The following is a 17,834-nucleotide window of genomic DNA, read 5'->3' on the forward strand; positions in this document are numbered from 1 at the left end:
GACACGGCCATACCATCAATTAAAATCAATGTGTTATTCTGCAGGTCGTCTCTAATCCTGATATAGAAACAGGTACGCTAAAGCAGTGTTACTGTTTTCTGTCTCCCTGTCTTTTATGCTACTCAACAGTGACAAATCCTGTGACGCCCCCGGTTACCAACCTATGCAGTGTGTTTAACAGATTGGCAATGATACCGTATTGTTACCGTATCCTCAAATCTAGTATCAATATAATATGCACACGTGTACCTACGCTATGAACATTCAATCATCCGGAGAATGGTAACGATGTTCACTAGAACGCTGTTTTCATTAGAGAAATCAATATGTGGACTTATGTTAAATACATTTCAAGGATTACCAGAGCAAAGGTGTTAAGGACAATACAGATAACTCATTTCACCTTATACCTTTGTACGCCACGCGGTACGTATACAGGGTGAACGTATCATGTGACCGGAATGCGCGTCAAGTGAGTGAGCTGTATGTACACAGTAGGTTTTCACAATTTTCCAGGCATTTGATTGTGTACAGGTTTTCCTGTACCGTTCTTTTTTCATAGTATACCGCCACTATCATCTAACATATCCTACGGTGGTCAATGTTTTCACTTAATTCGCAGGTATGTATAATATCAGTTATTTGTTGCGGGGTATATAAAAATCCTCGTAAATATATAAAACTCATGCAGTGTCATATACTATAGTTACATATAATAATGGTTTCTCCTTCGAACAAATATTACTGTTATTATAATAATTATTACAATTATTGTTATTACTGTTAGTTATTACTTTCATCAGCGTGGTAACTCTACTTGTTGTAGGTCATCCACAATATGCCCAGTAACCCCATATAGAAACGCACCAGTGTTTCCACTGTTCTGCCATGTTATTGTTTAAAGCGGTATTCACATCGAAGTGATATCGAAGTATTGCTATGTGGAATTCAGCACGACTTGTCCAGATACATCTATATTTGCTGTGCGGTATAAGTAACTGATTTCTTCATATGACGAGTTCAGTCAGCTGACGGTTTCAAACAACGCATATATGTCCACTTCTTTAAATTACGGTCTGTTTTAGACCTCTGAAATGCCTATGCATGTTTTAAGACGTTGTTATTTTTAATGTATATCATAATATATGATAAGAAGAATACGTGTATTGGTAATATGAAATACTGAAATATAGAATTACCCGTCAAAAGGTGTCTCGTTCATAAACGATTCCAAGAGAGGGCAATAATGTAGGGGGGTGACATGGCACGGGCATGCTCAGCTTGTGTAACCATATCGAACTGTCAACTCCTGCTCTCAGTTACGTTATGAAACAACCTATCTGACCAGAGATTGTCTTTTACTGAAAAGGAACAGATGAAGGAGTAAGCATATACTCCGAAACGTTGTGTTCCTCATAATAAAGAAGTTGACATCCATATACTCTCTCTCTCTATGATGTGTATCACTTCTAAATGCCATTCAAAGACCTGAACACAATAGTTCAAAGCAGCGTTGTCCACAACTCGCTCGTTCACTTTTCTTTTCAGTAATAGTGTGATTGCATTTGATGCATGCAAATTACATAAACAGTGAAGGCTATCACGAAATGTTAATATGCAAACGAAAACGTTCCCGTTTTATCTTTGTAACAGGTATGAACATTACGCTGTCGGTCCATTTCATTGAAAAAGGTGATGATCTGGCATGTGCTAATCCTGACTATAGTTGACGCCTCACTCGGATTTAAGGTATCAGTCCCATTAGTTTATTGCCTCATGACGGAATGAGGTAATACTCGAGGAGCAAGGCACAATCTACTTTCTGTTAGCCTAATGACTGTGAAGATTTGCTGTGTCGTGCCTAAGGATGTACAATGAACTGTGCGTGGTGTGAGGCGGGTGTTAGAACCTCCTGCCACTCTCCGGTCCACCAGTCGCCTGGGAGCCTCACGAGACCCTTGCTCAGTCCCCTCACTCAATATACAGACACAAGTGATGGCTCAATTGGACTCGCGCATGCGCACGTCACGTAGTGTGGTCCATTAAAATGAGACTTAAGTTGAGTAAGTTGTGAAGAAAGACGTGCCCAAGTTGGCAGGCGGTCGCCACGCACGACGGGTGCAATATATTGGCGGGCAGAGAAGAGAAATTAATATACACCTCGCCTCATCTCACTGGTCAAGTATGGAGCAGATCAGACCAGCAGTCATGACCTTTTTTGCTGGACAGTATCCTGCAGCTAATATTGCCCAAGGGTAAACACACTTGCAAAATTTACTTTCATTCACAAATTACAAGTTTCTTATAAATGCAACTTCGGTTATGCCTGTACACAGGTGAATAATTATGGACCTTTCATGTTCACATACCGTAGACAGTCAGCCTACAAGAAATGTTATTAAATGTCAAAATATAAAACACATTTTAATATCACAATTATGTTGGCTGATATTTCCAATAATTCGTCATATTCCTTTAATTTATAATGTTGCCTTTCAGTTTACATCTGGAGCGTCTGAGGTTTGGCTGCCAGCCACCCCCCGTGTTCACCCCCATGTTCCAGGGTATGATTCCTCCAGCTGCCCACATGAACTCTGCCCAGTCCCTCCAGCCTAGAATTGCCGCACCCACACCTACATTTCCTGGGGGTGGGTTGTGCGTCTCCCAGGAGGAGTTAGATATGGTACTCTATGGTTATGCCAAGGGGAAGACGGGCGACCAATATCACGGCCACGCTCTTTCTGGACTTAGGATAGGAGATATCAGTCATGGTAAGTTCTTTGTCATCAAGACTAATATTTAACACATTGTGCTTAAAATCTACACAACTTCCCTGTCTGTAAAGTACTGTCCAGATGTGTGGTATATGTTCATTGTCATTGTGAAAGGTAAACTAAGTTAACGGTAAAATAATTGTAGTTCGCATTAAAGAAACGACAAAACCGTGACGAGATTTTTTAAGCATACAAAGTTTTAGACCATGGACACATTTATGACAGCTTACATTATGCGCTAAAACCTCATTGACAGGGTATCCTAAATTACAGCCAAAATATGATTATGCCTTATAACGTATGGTTATGGAAAGCGTTTATTGATGAAATAGTTTTGTCGCTTTTATTCAAATATATAAAATGACCCGTCATAGAAATGTAATCTTCCAAACAACTGCAACTATACCTGGCCATGACGCTCCACTACACGTTCTGCACATTTACTTTAAGTTCACTGACAGCCGTTACTATAACGTTGGATCACATCAACGTCGGTTATTAATTTATAATATCACCGGAATACTTTACGTTCGTTTTAGGAACGTTTGCTATTTGTTTTTTTCGCTGAACTATCTGTTGGGTTAAACACATGTGTTGATTGAAATATATAATGTACACCTACATGTGAAAATTTGATAGCGTGCCGTATCGTTATCTCCGTTATTCTTAATTCAACAAAAGTGTTTGGTTTTGTCAGTTTCTCTAGTTTTACAAATAAATGTAACAAATTGGAAATGATATCTGTGTAGAGGTATAAATTTCGCTTCACACAGAAGTTAAAAATATTGTAGATGAATTTGTAAGACGGAGACAAGCTAGATGTGTACTTTTACATGCGTAGTTTTAGCCAATGTTAACAACTAAGATAAAATTATAAATACAATAAGAAGATATTTCAAGTTTTCAACAAAATATAGTTATGATTTATGGAATTAAGAAAATATTGAAATTACAGGGGTAAACTGATTAAAATTAAAATACGATGCATAGGAGCGGAAATGATACTCTTTTTTCATAGAAGCACTAGCTGCACCGGGATTATCTATGTTCAAAGAAGCGCAAGTAATACTTTTTGTTCAATTTGTCATATATGTATTTTAGTTCGGATCATGAAAGAAAGTGTCAATGATATTACGTCCTAAATACAAATACTATATAAACACCACGGAAACATAAAATCTATATGTTGGGTACATCAAACTACTGCTTGATTCTGATGTTAATCAAACTATAAGCATAAACATGTTTACTAACAAAGACATATTTCTGTGGTAAACGGGGTTGGTACTTTGAGTTGGCTGGCGATGATAGTGAGCAGCGCTCTACAACCAATCACAACCTAGTGCTTCAACGCCCACAAATCAATAGGATCAAAAAGCAGTGTGGCCGGCATCTTAATCCGGTGCTTGCATTGGGATGTGACATGGGATAGTTCATTCACAATTTAGAATAGCTGTCTGTGAAACAAAATTAAGACTTCATCAGGATAATTCGACGATCCATGATAAAATATGCGTGTTGTTTTGCTTGCACTGTAGGGTATGGTTTCCAGATAAAACCGAGTGGACGGAGATTACATGAACGAAAGTGCAATGGATTATTCGCCTTTGTTATATAAACACCAGTGTAACAACACGGTTATTTTCTGAAGAACTAAGTCTGAATAAGTGGTGGTAGACTGGACTTACGGAATTCGCCAAGGTTAGCATTGTGTGTCGCTTTTAGCGCTGCGGTGTGACTGTTGTGTTGTTGTAGGCTGCCCGGGGATGTTGGTGTTCTGATAGCTGTGACGCCTATACCCCACAGCGTACTCACTGTATATGAGTGATCATAATCACCTATACAAAGGTCACAAAACCTAGTTCCTGCTACGCACCTCTTTCCACGTAAGACATTGCCATAGCAAAACGTCTTCACGAATAAAATACTACACAGCAATATTGCCCTTGCAATATATAGCGCCATATAACTCATCCGTCACTTGTTGGATTTTCACAAAAGACAAACTATATATAGATATACTATATACACTCATCGTTGACGTGTGGCACAGACATATCCGACCTACACTCATATTAAACAGTTGACAAATCAGAAGTGCACAAGTTTTTAGCTGCTGTAAAGAGCCTTTCAAAATATGCATTTTTAAAAATAAAGTCACATAGTCTCACCCCTTACTGATTTAATGCGAATCATGAAAATAGCCGCCATAATTCGCTCATACACTAACATAATAAGGTTACATCGTAAATCTTAATTGCATGTGCGGGAATAAAACCTGCCTTACTCACGGGCAAACTGTGCTGTTTCGAGCTGAGAAGAACTATTAAGAGAAGAGTAGGACAGGACCTGCGAGGAAAAAAAAGAACCCCCTCCACAAAAGACAGACGACCTCCCCTCTAATACGGACGCCCCCCCCCCCCCCCCCCCCCACACCCCCTCCACTACAGACAGACAAACACTCCACTACTACAGACAGACGAACCCTACATTACAGACAGACGACCTCCCCTCCATTACACAGACAGACGACCTCCCCTCCATTACAGACAGACGAATAATATTCCTCCATTACAGACAGGCGAATCCTCCTCCACTACAGACAGACGACCTCCCCTCCATTACAGACAGACGACCTCCCCTCCATTACAGACAGACGAACCCTCCTCCATTACAGACAGACGACCTCCCCTCCATTACAGACAGACGACCTCCCCTCCATTACAGACAGACGAACCCTCCTCCATTACAGACAGACGACCTCCCCTCCATTACAGACAGATGAATATTCCTCCATTACAGACGACCTCCCCTCCATTACAGACAGATGAACACTCCTCCACTACAGACAGACGAATATTCCTCCATTACAGACAGACGACCTCCCCTCCACTACAGACAGACGAATATTCCTCCATTACAGACAGACGACCTCCCCTCCATTACAGACAGACGAATATTCCTCCATTACAGACGACCTCCCCTCCATTACAGACAGATGAACACTCCTCCACTACAGACAGACGAATATTCCTCCATTACAGACAGACGACCTCCCCTCCATTACAGACAGACGAATATTCCTCCATTACAGACGACCTCCCCTCCATTACAGACAGACGAATATTCCTCCATTACAGACGACCTCCCCTCCATTACAGACAGATGAACACTCCTCCACTACAGACGACCTCCCTTCCATGACAGACATAGCAAACATTACAAACCTACTCCATGATAGACATAAAAAACCTCCTCCATGACAGACATAAAAAACCTCCTCCATGTCAGGCATTACAAACCACCTCCATGACAGACATTACAAACCTCCTCCATGACAGGCATTACAAACCTCCTCCATGTCAGGCATAACAAACCTCATCCAAGACAGGCATAACAAACCTCCTCCATGACAGGCATAACAAACCTCCTCCATGACAGGCATAACAAACCTCCTCCATGACAGGCTTTACAAACCTCCTTCATGACAGGCATTACAAACCTCCTCCATGACAGACATAACAAACCTCCTCCATGACAGGCATAACAAACCTCCTCCATGACAGGCTTTACAAAACTCCTCCATGACAGACATAACAAAACTCCTCCATGACAGTCATAACAAACTCCCTCCATGACAGACATAACAAAACTCCTCCATGACAGACATAACAAACCTTCTCCATGACAGACATAACAAACCTTCTCCATGACAGACATAACAAACCTTCTCCATGACAGGCATAACAAAACCCCTCCATGACAGACATAACAAAACTCCTCCATGACAGACATAAAAAAAACCCTCCATGACAGGCATAACAAACCTCCTCCATGACAGACATAACAAACCTCCTCCATGACAGGCTTAACAAACCCCCTCCATGACAGTCATAACAAACCCCCTCCATGACAGACATAACAAAACTCCTCCATGACAGACATAACAAACCCCCTCCATGACAGTCATAACAAACCCCCTCCATGACAGACATAACAAAACTCCTCCATGACAGACATAACAAAACTCCTCCATGACAGACATAACAAACCTTCTCCATGACAGTCATAACAAACCCCCTCCATGACAGACATAACAAAACTCCTCCATGACAGACATAAAAAAAACCTCCATGACAGACATAACAAACCCCCTCCATGACAGATATAACAAAACTCCTCCATGACAGGCATAACAAACCCCCTCCATGACAGACATAACAAACCCCCTAACTGACAGACATAACAAACCCTCTCCATGACAGGCATAACAAACCCCCTCTATGACAGGCATAACAAACCTTCTCCATGACAGGCATAACAAACCTTCTCCATGACAGGTAAAACAAACCCCCTCCATGACAGATATAACAAGCCTCCTCCATGACAGGCATAACAAACCCCCTCCATGACAGACATAACAAACCTTCTCCATGACAGACATAACAAACCCCCTCCATGACAGGCATAACAAACCTCCTCCATGACAGACATAACAAACCTCCTCCATGACAGAGAGTCAGACAACCTCCCCTCCACTACAGACAGACGAACCCACCTCCACTACAGACAGACGAACCCACCTCCACTACAGACAGACGAACCCACCTCCACTACAGACAGACGAACCCACTTCAACGGGTCGCAGTTCACTGAGTAGAGTTGTGTCCCATGGGCATATTAGTGACATGGTCGTGAGTTTGAATCCAAGTTCGCTCTCATTATGTTTCTAGGTTTGTAGTTACACCCGCGCTTGTCGCCAAAGTGGTAAACGTCCAAGACCTGCATCATGTCGGGGTATGCTCCCACATCCAGTAATATAACTGAAATGCAGTTCAAAGCGGCGTAAGACCAAGTTCACTCAAATCTCACGACGCCAAAGACTGACTTGCCGACTCGATTCTTTATAGGCCGCCGTCATATAGCTGTATTATTGTTTACTTCCGCATACAATGTACGTTGCGTAGAAAATGACGAGTTGTATTTTTATTCATGTCTAACGTGTTATCTTTCTGAATATAATAATTCAAATTCTGTCAATTTGATCTACACCTATACTAATTGTAAATGTCCAAGGAAATACCGGTGTTGTTTCACAAACCCCCTTGGTTCTATTTCTTTTCATTTCAAGATTGCTATGAAAGTGGTAAAAGATTGAATGCTGTAGCTGAACCCACTGGGCTGGGTAATATCTATGTTGCTATGAAGATGGCGGTGTCAACACGAGAGGATGAGTGTCCACCTGTGCTGATGAAAGTGTTCTCTGTCATGACAAACATTATTTCCTTGCTTTATGATATGGTACATAACTTTACAAATTGGTACACTACATGAACTTAAATTATCTTTTAGTGCAAACTTTTATTTATTTACAATTAGCTACATTTCTCATTTTGATCATATTTAAGTTAGGTCAATTCAAATACATCAGTTTGATATAGGTGTATATTTTCCGTGAGATGATATATGAACTAGGCGGATTCCAGACAGAAAATGAAAACAGGATTTGGGAAATCTCACTGAAAATCTACTTTCGAATAAATCAAATGTATGTGTTTACAAGTTATTAAGGAAGATATATGTGTTTATGTTTTAAACTTAGGTCCTTGATGTAGACTTGGGGTATAAATCCTACCGCTGTTAACCTGTAATCTTCACTAGTGACATAGAGGATAAGCTGATAAACTAAGAATGAAGAAGAGAGAGAGGTTCTCGATAATAATAATAATAATAATAATAATAATAATAATAATAATAATAATAATGTATGGAAAGTTGATTCTGTTTCAAATCATGTATAATTCCGTCATGCACATTTCCATGATCCCCCGAATGACAAGTGTCCATCTCTTCCATACATGTATGTTCTCATTACCTCCGCCGCCCTTGTTTCAGATGTTGACCAACTCTGTACTCTGCTATCATATCATCGGGTTATTCAAACAAGATATTTATCTTTACCCATGAGCCGTCTGTTTAAGAAAATCGCATACGTTTGCTCACTTGTTTATCAGGTTAATGTAAGACACAATTTCGTTTTCGTCCATCAAACCGCAAACCGTATTGAGAAATTACACGGCAATGGAATGACTTAATGATCATATGCCACAGGTTTTATAGCAGTCTCTACTTACCTGTCATTTTCGCGAAATTGTCAGGCGTCATATTCAGCCTATTGTCAGCTCAACTGGTGGTATCGGAATTTTAACAGACTCCATAAAAATAGGTGAGAGTCGATCTTCATCCGAATCAGGTGTTAAAACACGTTGAATCAATGTCGTAAATAGTGTAACTGATGACCTCCCACAGTTGTACCACGTGTTCTCTAAACATAGTACAGCAGGTTCATTTTCAGTGTTCAGCTTTTAGCCGATGTAAACTAAAGATAAAAAAGTTGACATGGAGTTTGATGAACTGTAATATGAAAATATAGACCCAAAAGATGGCGCAGTTGCTTCTGTGTATTTAAATCTATTGTCAGTCATACAACCCCCAAAATATGTGTACTTTTAAAGTTTGCCCGAGGGACTGAAATGGAAACAATGATTCCATTGTACTTAATTACAAAAAATGTAATTTATGAAACCCCCAATTAGTAAACAGTTTCCTGTACTCTCTATAGAGCGACGGAAAGAAAGGTCATGGTTGCGACGTCCCTTGACGTGGCCTCGACTTCCACTACAGACAGACTTAAATCTTTGTAACAGTATTGTTTGTCTTGAATTATTTAAAAGGGATTCGATGCCCCGAAATCGCCTGGACTTTTCACTGCGTATGCATACTTTTTCTCATGAATCTTAGTTTATTTAAAACTATTTTAAAATATTGTCACAAATGTGGTGTTGGACATGATGAAGTGCACATAATATATTTTCATTTTGTTAAATATTTGAAATTCTATTCGGTTTGAGCTGCAGTCTTGTATTTGTTGTTTGAAAATGATCTCGGTGAGATACAATGAGCCGTGCATTATACCGGTGCATCTAAAAAACATATCTCACTTGCTAGTGTGTATGTTGCAGGTATTGACCGGATACTAGGTGGTCAAGTTCAAGTGGGGTTGAATCATGGGACCAAGGCTACACCGACCATTGTGCTTGATACAAGTTGCCTGGACCTCCCCGAAGGTACGTGTGAAACACACTCTACTCTCCAATTAAGTCATAGCCTGATCCATGCCTGGAAAAACCTTTAAAGTTCAAATGTTGCTTTGCTTTCACACAATAAATATCAATGTTTAGTCTAATCTCCACTAAGGGCTTTTCAGGCTGATAATGGTAATTAAACAAACAGAAAAAGATTGTGACGTGTAGCTGTCCCTTTCTTTGCTATTATGACAAGGCGGATTGTCTGGTTGTACACCTGGTCTAAACAAACGGAGCAGTAGAGGGACACGAGTTGTAATTGGCGGTGAGGTTGTGACAGCTACCCCTTGCTCTGCTCATGTCACAGACACTCTCACTCACTCCCTCCCTTCCCGTCGCGACTTGGATCTCCATTCAAACCTATTGTAGGCGACTCTCGTCGTTTATGTTATAACCAGCACAAAGAAAATAGAGAGGGACAGTCTTTATTCTTCATTTATAGTAAATTTGCACGGACGTGCAGCATTGAGTTGTTACAGCGTGTGAGAGCATAAACAAAACATATAATGAGATTCGAGGTGGTCTCCCTCAGACGGTTCTTAGATTAGGTTTTGCATTTTATAAACATTGAGCCATTTTTACAATCCCAATCGCTGAAAGGACACATGTATTACATTGTAAATCTTTAAAAAATGTATCTAAATGTTCTACCCTTGAGGTAAATGGTAGACTCGTAACTTACCACTGCATACTTCGTGAGTGAGTGAGTAAGTTTTTAAAGACCACTTTTAGCAGACCAAACATCATGACTGCTAGGGCCAACCAGACTGGGTGTAATGCACTGAGCCCATGCTTGGAATCCAACACTTTTCCTCAAAGTAGCCCCAGCGCCATATATAATGCCTCAAGATCTCTCGAAGATATCTGGGCAATGTTATCAGATTAGATGTGATTTAAACAATATTTATTTTTACTTGAATACAGTAAAAGGAGAATGATAAATAGACAAATCCGATATTAATATCTATCCCCATCAAAATTCAAACATGTTAAACAAGTGTTTAGACTTAATATTATATCATGTGATATATAACAATACATCAGGTAAACGGTGAAATATATATTAGAATACGAATACTTTGCTCATAGTGAGTGAGTGAGTGAGTGAGTGAGTGAGTAGTGAGGTTTTACGCCGCATTTCGCAATATTGCAGCAATATCACGGCGGGGGACACCACAAATGGGCTTCACAAATGTGTGGAATCGAACCCGTGCATTCGTCGTGAGGAGTGAACCCCTAACCACCAGACTACCCCACCGACCCAGTAAATAAATGATGTACGGAATCAATGATACTAAGAAAAGTTTCATTATTTATATTAACGTAGCCAGACAAGACGCTTCGAATGTCATATCCCTTAACATAATTGTAACTTTTGGATAATATCTCGGTATAATAAGTAAATATGTAATGTTAAGCACTTTCATATGAACATTCAGCATTATCACTTAAATAATCTTTCAGATTTTATTCATTTCAGATTAGATAATATGAATGGTTTCTAAAATGGTAATGGTAATAACATTTAATATCCAACATTTGCTGCAAGCGTATATCTTTGTATACAGTTTGATATTTGTGTACATGCATCTGAACAAGGAAATGGATTCATTGTCACTGGATTCATGTATTACTTTTGCAATGTTTGTATATTTGTTCTTAAATACTTTATCGTAATCACATCGTGATATTCATGTTCACTGAGGATGGATGTTCTTAACGACATAGTTTTAGATATTTTGAGTAATTAGAAGCACATTATGTTACTGCTGTCGAATACGCAAGTACTCTGTTGAATTATAATAAATATAGTAGTATTGTTAAACGTGACAAGCACCGTGTCTGTATAATATTTAATACATCACAACCCGACTGAAGTAGGTACATACACTTTTTTACACATTGCTATTTGTCTTTCTCACCTCTTTATTTGATCAATCAGAATGCCAGACGTGATACGCCCCCAGAATCCGTCATTCTATCCAATTACTGAGATGTTGGGAATGCAAATTTTAAATGTTTATTATGTGAACTGTTCAGTGTGAATATATTGTGTGATATATTTAAAAGTACGCTATGCATCGGGACATCATTGGTTATGTTACACAATATTGTTTATGTGCATTATAATTATTAATGAAATTGTTTATATAAAAGTACGGAGAATTTATGAAGCGGCAATACCCATGGGTCAAAAGAGGCCTAAATGTGGACGATCAAATCTTTCCATCTGAACCTTTGGTTTTAATAACTTTTTCCGTGACATGGCTAGCGTGGTGTTATCCCAAGGATGTCCAGGGACGGAACATGGCTCACTGCCCTCAATTGCTTGTTTTGAATCACTAGTACCAGTTGAAGCTGTTTCCGTAATAAACACGATGCTTTGATTCTGTTGGCACTAATACACAAACTGTGTGCATGTATGATCTTTTGACCAAGTCATCCATGGCAATACGACCGGAGAAAGGACACAGCTGTTCGCTTAAGTAAATTTGATCACCACTTTGATATAGTGAGGGATATTTGAACAAAAAAGACCATAGTTGTGAAAAAGGTGATACCAACATCCGACTTGGGACATATGTAGAGCTGTAGGCAACTTAATTTCAGGCTTAGTCTCAAGTCGAAAGGTCCGTAGGTGGTGAAGTCACGGAACTAAATCCTTCAGAATTAATGAAAATGTTATTGTAATTTGTCATGGTGTGTCATGCAAATTATCAAATATATTTCCAGATATAATATCATCATCTGAGACAATTTCTTTCCTCTCTTAGTACATGCAAATTCAAACAATAATGGTGCATATTAAAACTTAAAGTAATTTTTCAGTGGGGAATGCAGTATGTCCACCTAATTTGTAACCAGAATTGTTTACAAATGCCGCAGTAAATAACGTTGATCACAATCCATCGATTAACCTCAAATGCCTCCTTTCATGGAACAAGCGTATCAGAAGTTACAACATACAGATAATGATGTGGTTATAATTGCACATCAACTTGTCAGTTATTTTGCTGAGTGTTTACAATAAGCGTTCAATAAACACACGCAATTCTTGGACCAATTAACCCTTGTTAATCACGTTCAGGTCATTTAAAATCACATATGTTTCAGGTCAGTAGTTGATCAACAGCCTTAGGTCATTTGTAATTTGTGTGTTTCTCATCTTTCGCTGGTCCTAAAAATCTATAGAATATAATAAAACTGTAACAACCCATTCGCCCTCTTGAATTTTTAGTTTCCTTCTCTGGAACAAAACCTTACGAATTTCCCTTTTCATAAAATATCCTCGCTGTATTTTATCAGAAAGATCTTTGAAGGAGGGAAGTAATTGTACACTTGCGCTTTTTTTTTCTTCGTCTTTTGAGCCCTCAAAACCGACACAAAACCATTTCACTACGGATACCGAATACTGCCAACATCGATGCTGTGAGTTAATAAGAACATGCACTTTAAGAAACCATTTATGGACGAAAGGTAACAACAAGACTTTTGACGATACAAGACTAACTCACGACTTCAACTCAGGATAACAAGACTTTAACTTACGATAGCAAGACTTTAACTCATGATAACAAGACTTCAACTCACGATAACAAGACTTTAACTCACGATAACAAGACTTCAACTCAGGATAACAAGACTTCAACTCACGATAACAAGACCCTAACTCACGATAACAAGACTTCAACTCACGATAACAAGACTTCAACTTAGGATAACAAGACTTTAACTCACGATAACAAGACTTCAACTCACGATAACAAGACTTCAACTCAGGATAACAAGACTTCAACTCACGATAACAAGACTTTAACTCACGATAACAAGACTTCAACTCAGGATAACAAGACTTTAACTCACGATAACAAGACTTCAACTTAGGATAACAAGACTTTAACTCACGATAACAAGACTTCAACTCACGATAACAAGACTTCAACTCAGGATAACAAGACTTCAACTCACGATAACAAGACTTCAACTCAGGATAACAAGACTTCAACTCACGAAAAGACTTTAAATCAGAATAACAACACTTTAACTCAAGATAACAACACTTTAACTCACGATAACAAGACTTTACCTGAGGATAAAAGAAGTGTTTAACACACGATGACAACAAGACTTCAGCTCACAATAACAAGACTTTAACAACAGACAACATATCACTTTATCATAAACCAAAGGCAGGACTCCGCCTCCTCTGAAGTTGAACTTGGCAATTAGAAACACTCGCAAAAACAATGAGGGCATCATACCCAGATATATTGTCTCATATTCACATTTTCAGTGATCAAATCTGACCCAAGTGACGAAATGGGGCACGAAGCCCTTCACCATTGCACTTCTATATTCTGGACAACGATACAGTTGACGGAACAGCCTTTGTTTTGTTTGGTTGTTTGTTCTTTAAAGTCGCACTCAGAAATATTCCAGATATATGACCGTGGTCTGTAAATAAATGAGGCTGGATCAAACAATCCATAATCGACAACATGAGCAACGATCCACTCAACTGGGATACGATGACATTCAATCAACCAAATCACCAAGCCTTACCACCCGACCCATTCGGCCGCCCCTTACGACAAGTATAGGGTATTTTCTTGTAATTTCTACATTTCTAGATGATCGCTGACAAAACTTATATAAATAGATCTAGTTACAGTATATAGAAAATCAGTTCAATGTAATCACAGTTCTTATGTACATACACACGCTTCTGTTGGTTATAGAATGCACAAAGATCCATCTGTTTAACCTTATGTACACCGTGGACGCGGTGTATTTCAATGCCATTGGCTGAGAACTGATGGTTCAATGCTGGAGATAAGTTATCCGCTGCTTACTAAGTTGTGCATGTGTTTCCCAACCTCCTAACATGTTGGCTGCAGATCAACACTGTATGTTAGTTTGTACATACAATTAAAGAAACACTTTATGAGAAAGAATTGATCAGAAGTAGAATCATATATAGCCCAACACCAAAGGAGATAGCGTGAAAACGGCTAATGTAAACGTTTATATAGTGCGGAGATAAGTCATGGAAAGTTTGTAAGCAATTCAAACGGCAGGTTCAGAGTAGAAGGTTTTTCAAGGCATGAACCCAAAACAATATGGCCGCCGAACCACGTGACCTAAGACCAAAGTCCAAGAACATAAAGTGTCAAGCATTTAACTTCATAAACACGTAGAGTTTTACAGTTATTGGACAAGGGTCGCTTAGCAGTAGGTTAAAATATGCCTCAAAAATGAATTATTTTGTAATTATCCTGACACGCTCTGATATATTTCAGAAGTAATAATAGTCATTATTACGACGTTAAACCCTGCTCACATCATACCTGCCAGTAAATCAAGACAACTGAAGGGTGATAAACATTCCGAAAGATGACAAGTGAAATATGACATACCAATATTGATTAATATGGATTCGTTTGACTTGTTTGACCTGTTTTTCGTAAATGTTTTCTTATAGTAGCTTTAACGTCGGGGTACACGTCACCCGATCATGCCTCAAACATGCCTTGTGGTGGAAAGGTCAGGACTCATGGCTGGCCATTGCATTCTTGTGGTGTTTTGCTGCTGGAGGTAGTCGTTTACGTCCTCAAAGACAAAATGTGAACCAGCATAGCGCTCAAACCACTCAACTATTGTCGCCAGTATGTACACAGTAGTACTGTCCAGTGTCCCTTCCATGCACCATATGAAGTGGCGTTCTGGCAGTCATAGTGATCCCGCCCAATATCATTACATCCCCAAAATCTATCATGTTGCCTTACGTGGACGTTGGCATAACATTCGCCCATCTAGAAAGTACTCGAGACCATCGGCGATACCGCCAGTCTCTACGCTCTAAACAGCATTGGCGTATGGCTAGGAAGTTTCGATTTGTTAACGGCGGTACAACACGTGGTCACCAAGCATGCAGATTAGCTGTATGCAAACGATTTCTACTCGGGTCCGATCATTATAACGTTTTAAGTCTGCAGAAACCTGTTCCAAAGTCTGCAAATTACAGACTGAGACACATTGGACGTATGGGCTACCTCTCACTGCGTTCTACCAATTTGACTCCTGCCAATAATACCTGGGCGTCCATCATGTTGTAGACAACGCATGCCCATTCTGATCACAAAAACTGCAAATACAAAATTTAAGAGCAGAGAGCTTAAATGTTAGGATAATAAAAATCAACAATACTAATGGCTCAGAGCGATTTGACGACCTTTCACTGAGGTGTCGAAATCAAGATAGACCCATACCAACACGGAGGATTTGCTTTGACCACGTGTACGTGTAATCGGGTGTGTAGAGGCGTTAGGTGCTTGTTCTGAAACACAAACAAACACCTAACTCTGACTCTGGCAGTCATTTTTCAAAACTGATCTTTCTTCTGACGACTGATCACAACATATATATTTCATGAGTACCTACGTTATGGGGAGAGCTTATCTTCATGTGGTTTCTTGGTTATCCACGAACTTGTTCCTGAAGCACTTGTAACTTCTTGCAACCGCGTTTCCTGTTTTAGCATACAAGGCTCTGACATGAACAACAGATTTATTTAAAAGTTGACTCATTTTCTAAAAACGACAACGGTGACCAATATACGAGCGTAGATCGAAAGATTCGTGGCATCAAAGCTATTGTTTTTTTTAATGAGAAGTTTCAACACATGATTTGAATTGTAACACGTCGATAAGCATTACCCATGGGGTGGACAGCCTCCACTTGACATACAGACGTGGCATCTTTGGGGCGATCCCACTTTGGGTAATCTTCTATGCCATGTCTGTCTCGCTTAAATTCAACAATTTATTAACAGTTGAATATATAGGTATGTCATTCCCAAGTTGTTTTTTTCATATACTCGTGTCTTTCCCTTGGTGACAGCTTCTTTTATATCCAGGTACCTAATCGTTTCTCAGTTTACTTCTTTTTCGCCATTTTTCTCACCCCTGTCAAATTCTCGAAAACAGATGCAGTTATCTGTTTGTTACCTCCGGACACAGCCTAGTTAAAGAGTATTGCACAGTGCAAGAATTTCTGATCGTCACCCTTAGTATAAAGGTAGGAGGCATGGATTAGTTCTTGAAACGTTTGATTAAACTCCACTAAATCGGAAAATGGCCACAATCTGAAATTTGCAAACAAGGAAATATCTGCTTTAAACTTATGTAATATTCTCAGACAAAAACGTCCCACAATATTTCAAATATCAAGAACCACCATTTCATCCAAGTTGTTTAATAATAGAGACGTGATGCAGGACGTAAACTTGGTAGATCATTGTGTAAATTCCCCTATTTGTGGCTGTCAAATCTCATAGTGCTACCAACTTGTTTTGTCATATAATCAATCACAGGAGACGTCTCTGTTGTTGACAATAACATTCTTCGTCAGTTATTCAAACATGGCCCCAAATGTCGTGAACAGCCTGCTATCAGTTGGAAATACAACTTTGAATTAGATATGGCTGCTGTCGAAGCGTATGCCAAAAACCTGGGCCAAAGAAAAGATGAACCAGTTGAATGTCTTTCAGAGTAGGTTAAGTCACATCTTCCCAAGGCAAGGGAGTTAACTGACTGTAAACGTCCAGTTTCCACCCTTGACCAACTAGACGGGAAAATCTGGGCTGGATTGTAGCGCCACCAGTGGCTATTGCGAGTTATGTCCCTTCTATGTCCCTCCTATTGACCAATCAGATTCCACCTCTCATATCACTTTATTTGCTCCAAATAAAATGGCGTCGCCCAGTGAAGACGATCTGATCGGTAATCAAGATCTATAATGTAATAAAACGGGTCTTTTTTCGCGAAGTGCATCTTGACTGAAACATGAAAATATTTGGAAAATATCTGTTGACGCTAAGTTGACGGTACACATGCTTTGCAAATCCTGCAATCGA

At 39.4% G+C, this 17,834-nt stretch overlaps 1 protein-coding gene across 2 annotated transcripts in view; it reads left to right on the top strand.

Annotated features, from left to right (window-relative positions):
* The first annotated feature begins 1,906 nt into the window (after nt 1-1,906).
* Nucleotides 1,907-17,834, top strand: part of LOC124116971 (PR domain zinc finger protein 14-like) — a 66,476-nt gene continuing 50,548 nt past the window's right edge. Inside the window, exons 1-3 of one of the 2 annotated variants that reach the window (XM_048401483.1) lie at nt 1,907-2,255; nt 2,500-2,771; nt 9,797-9,901. In XM_048401483.1, the coding sequence (XP_048257440.1) occupies nt 2,185-2,255; nt 2,500-2,771; nt 9,797-9,901 (448 nt within the window). In that variant the 5' untranslated portion in view covers nt 1,907-2,184. The remainder of the gene's footprint in view (nt 2,256-2,499; nt 2,772-9,796; nt 9,902-17,834) is intronic. The other variant, XM_046478636.2, reaches the window with a different exon arrangement.

This window comes from Haliotis rufescens, unplaced genomic scaffold (genome assembly GCF_023055435.1).
Source record: "Haliotis rufescens isolate VD_foot unplaced genomic scaffold, xgHalRufe1.0.p SCAF_22, whole genome shotgun sequence".
Classification (NCBI taxonomy): Eukaryota; Metazoa; Mollusca; class Gastropoda; order Lepetellida; family Haliotidae; genus Haliotis; species Haliotis rufescens.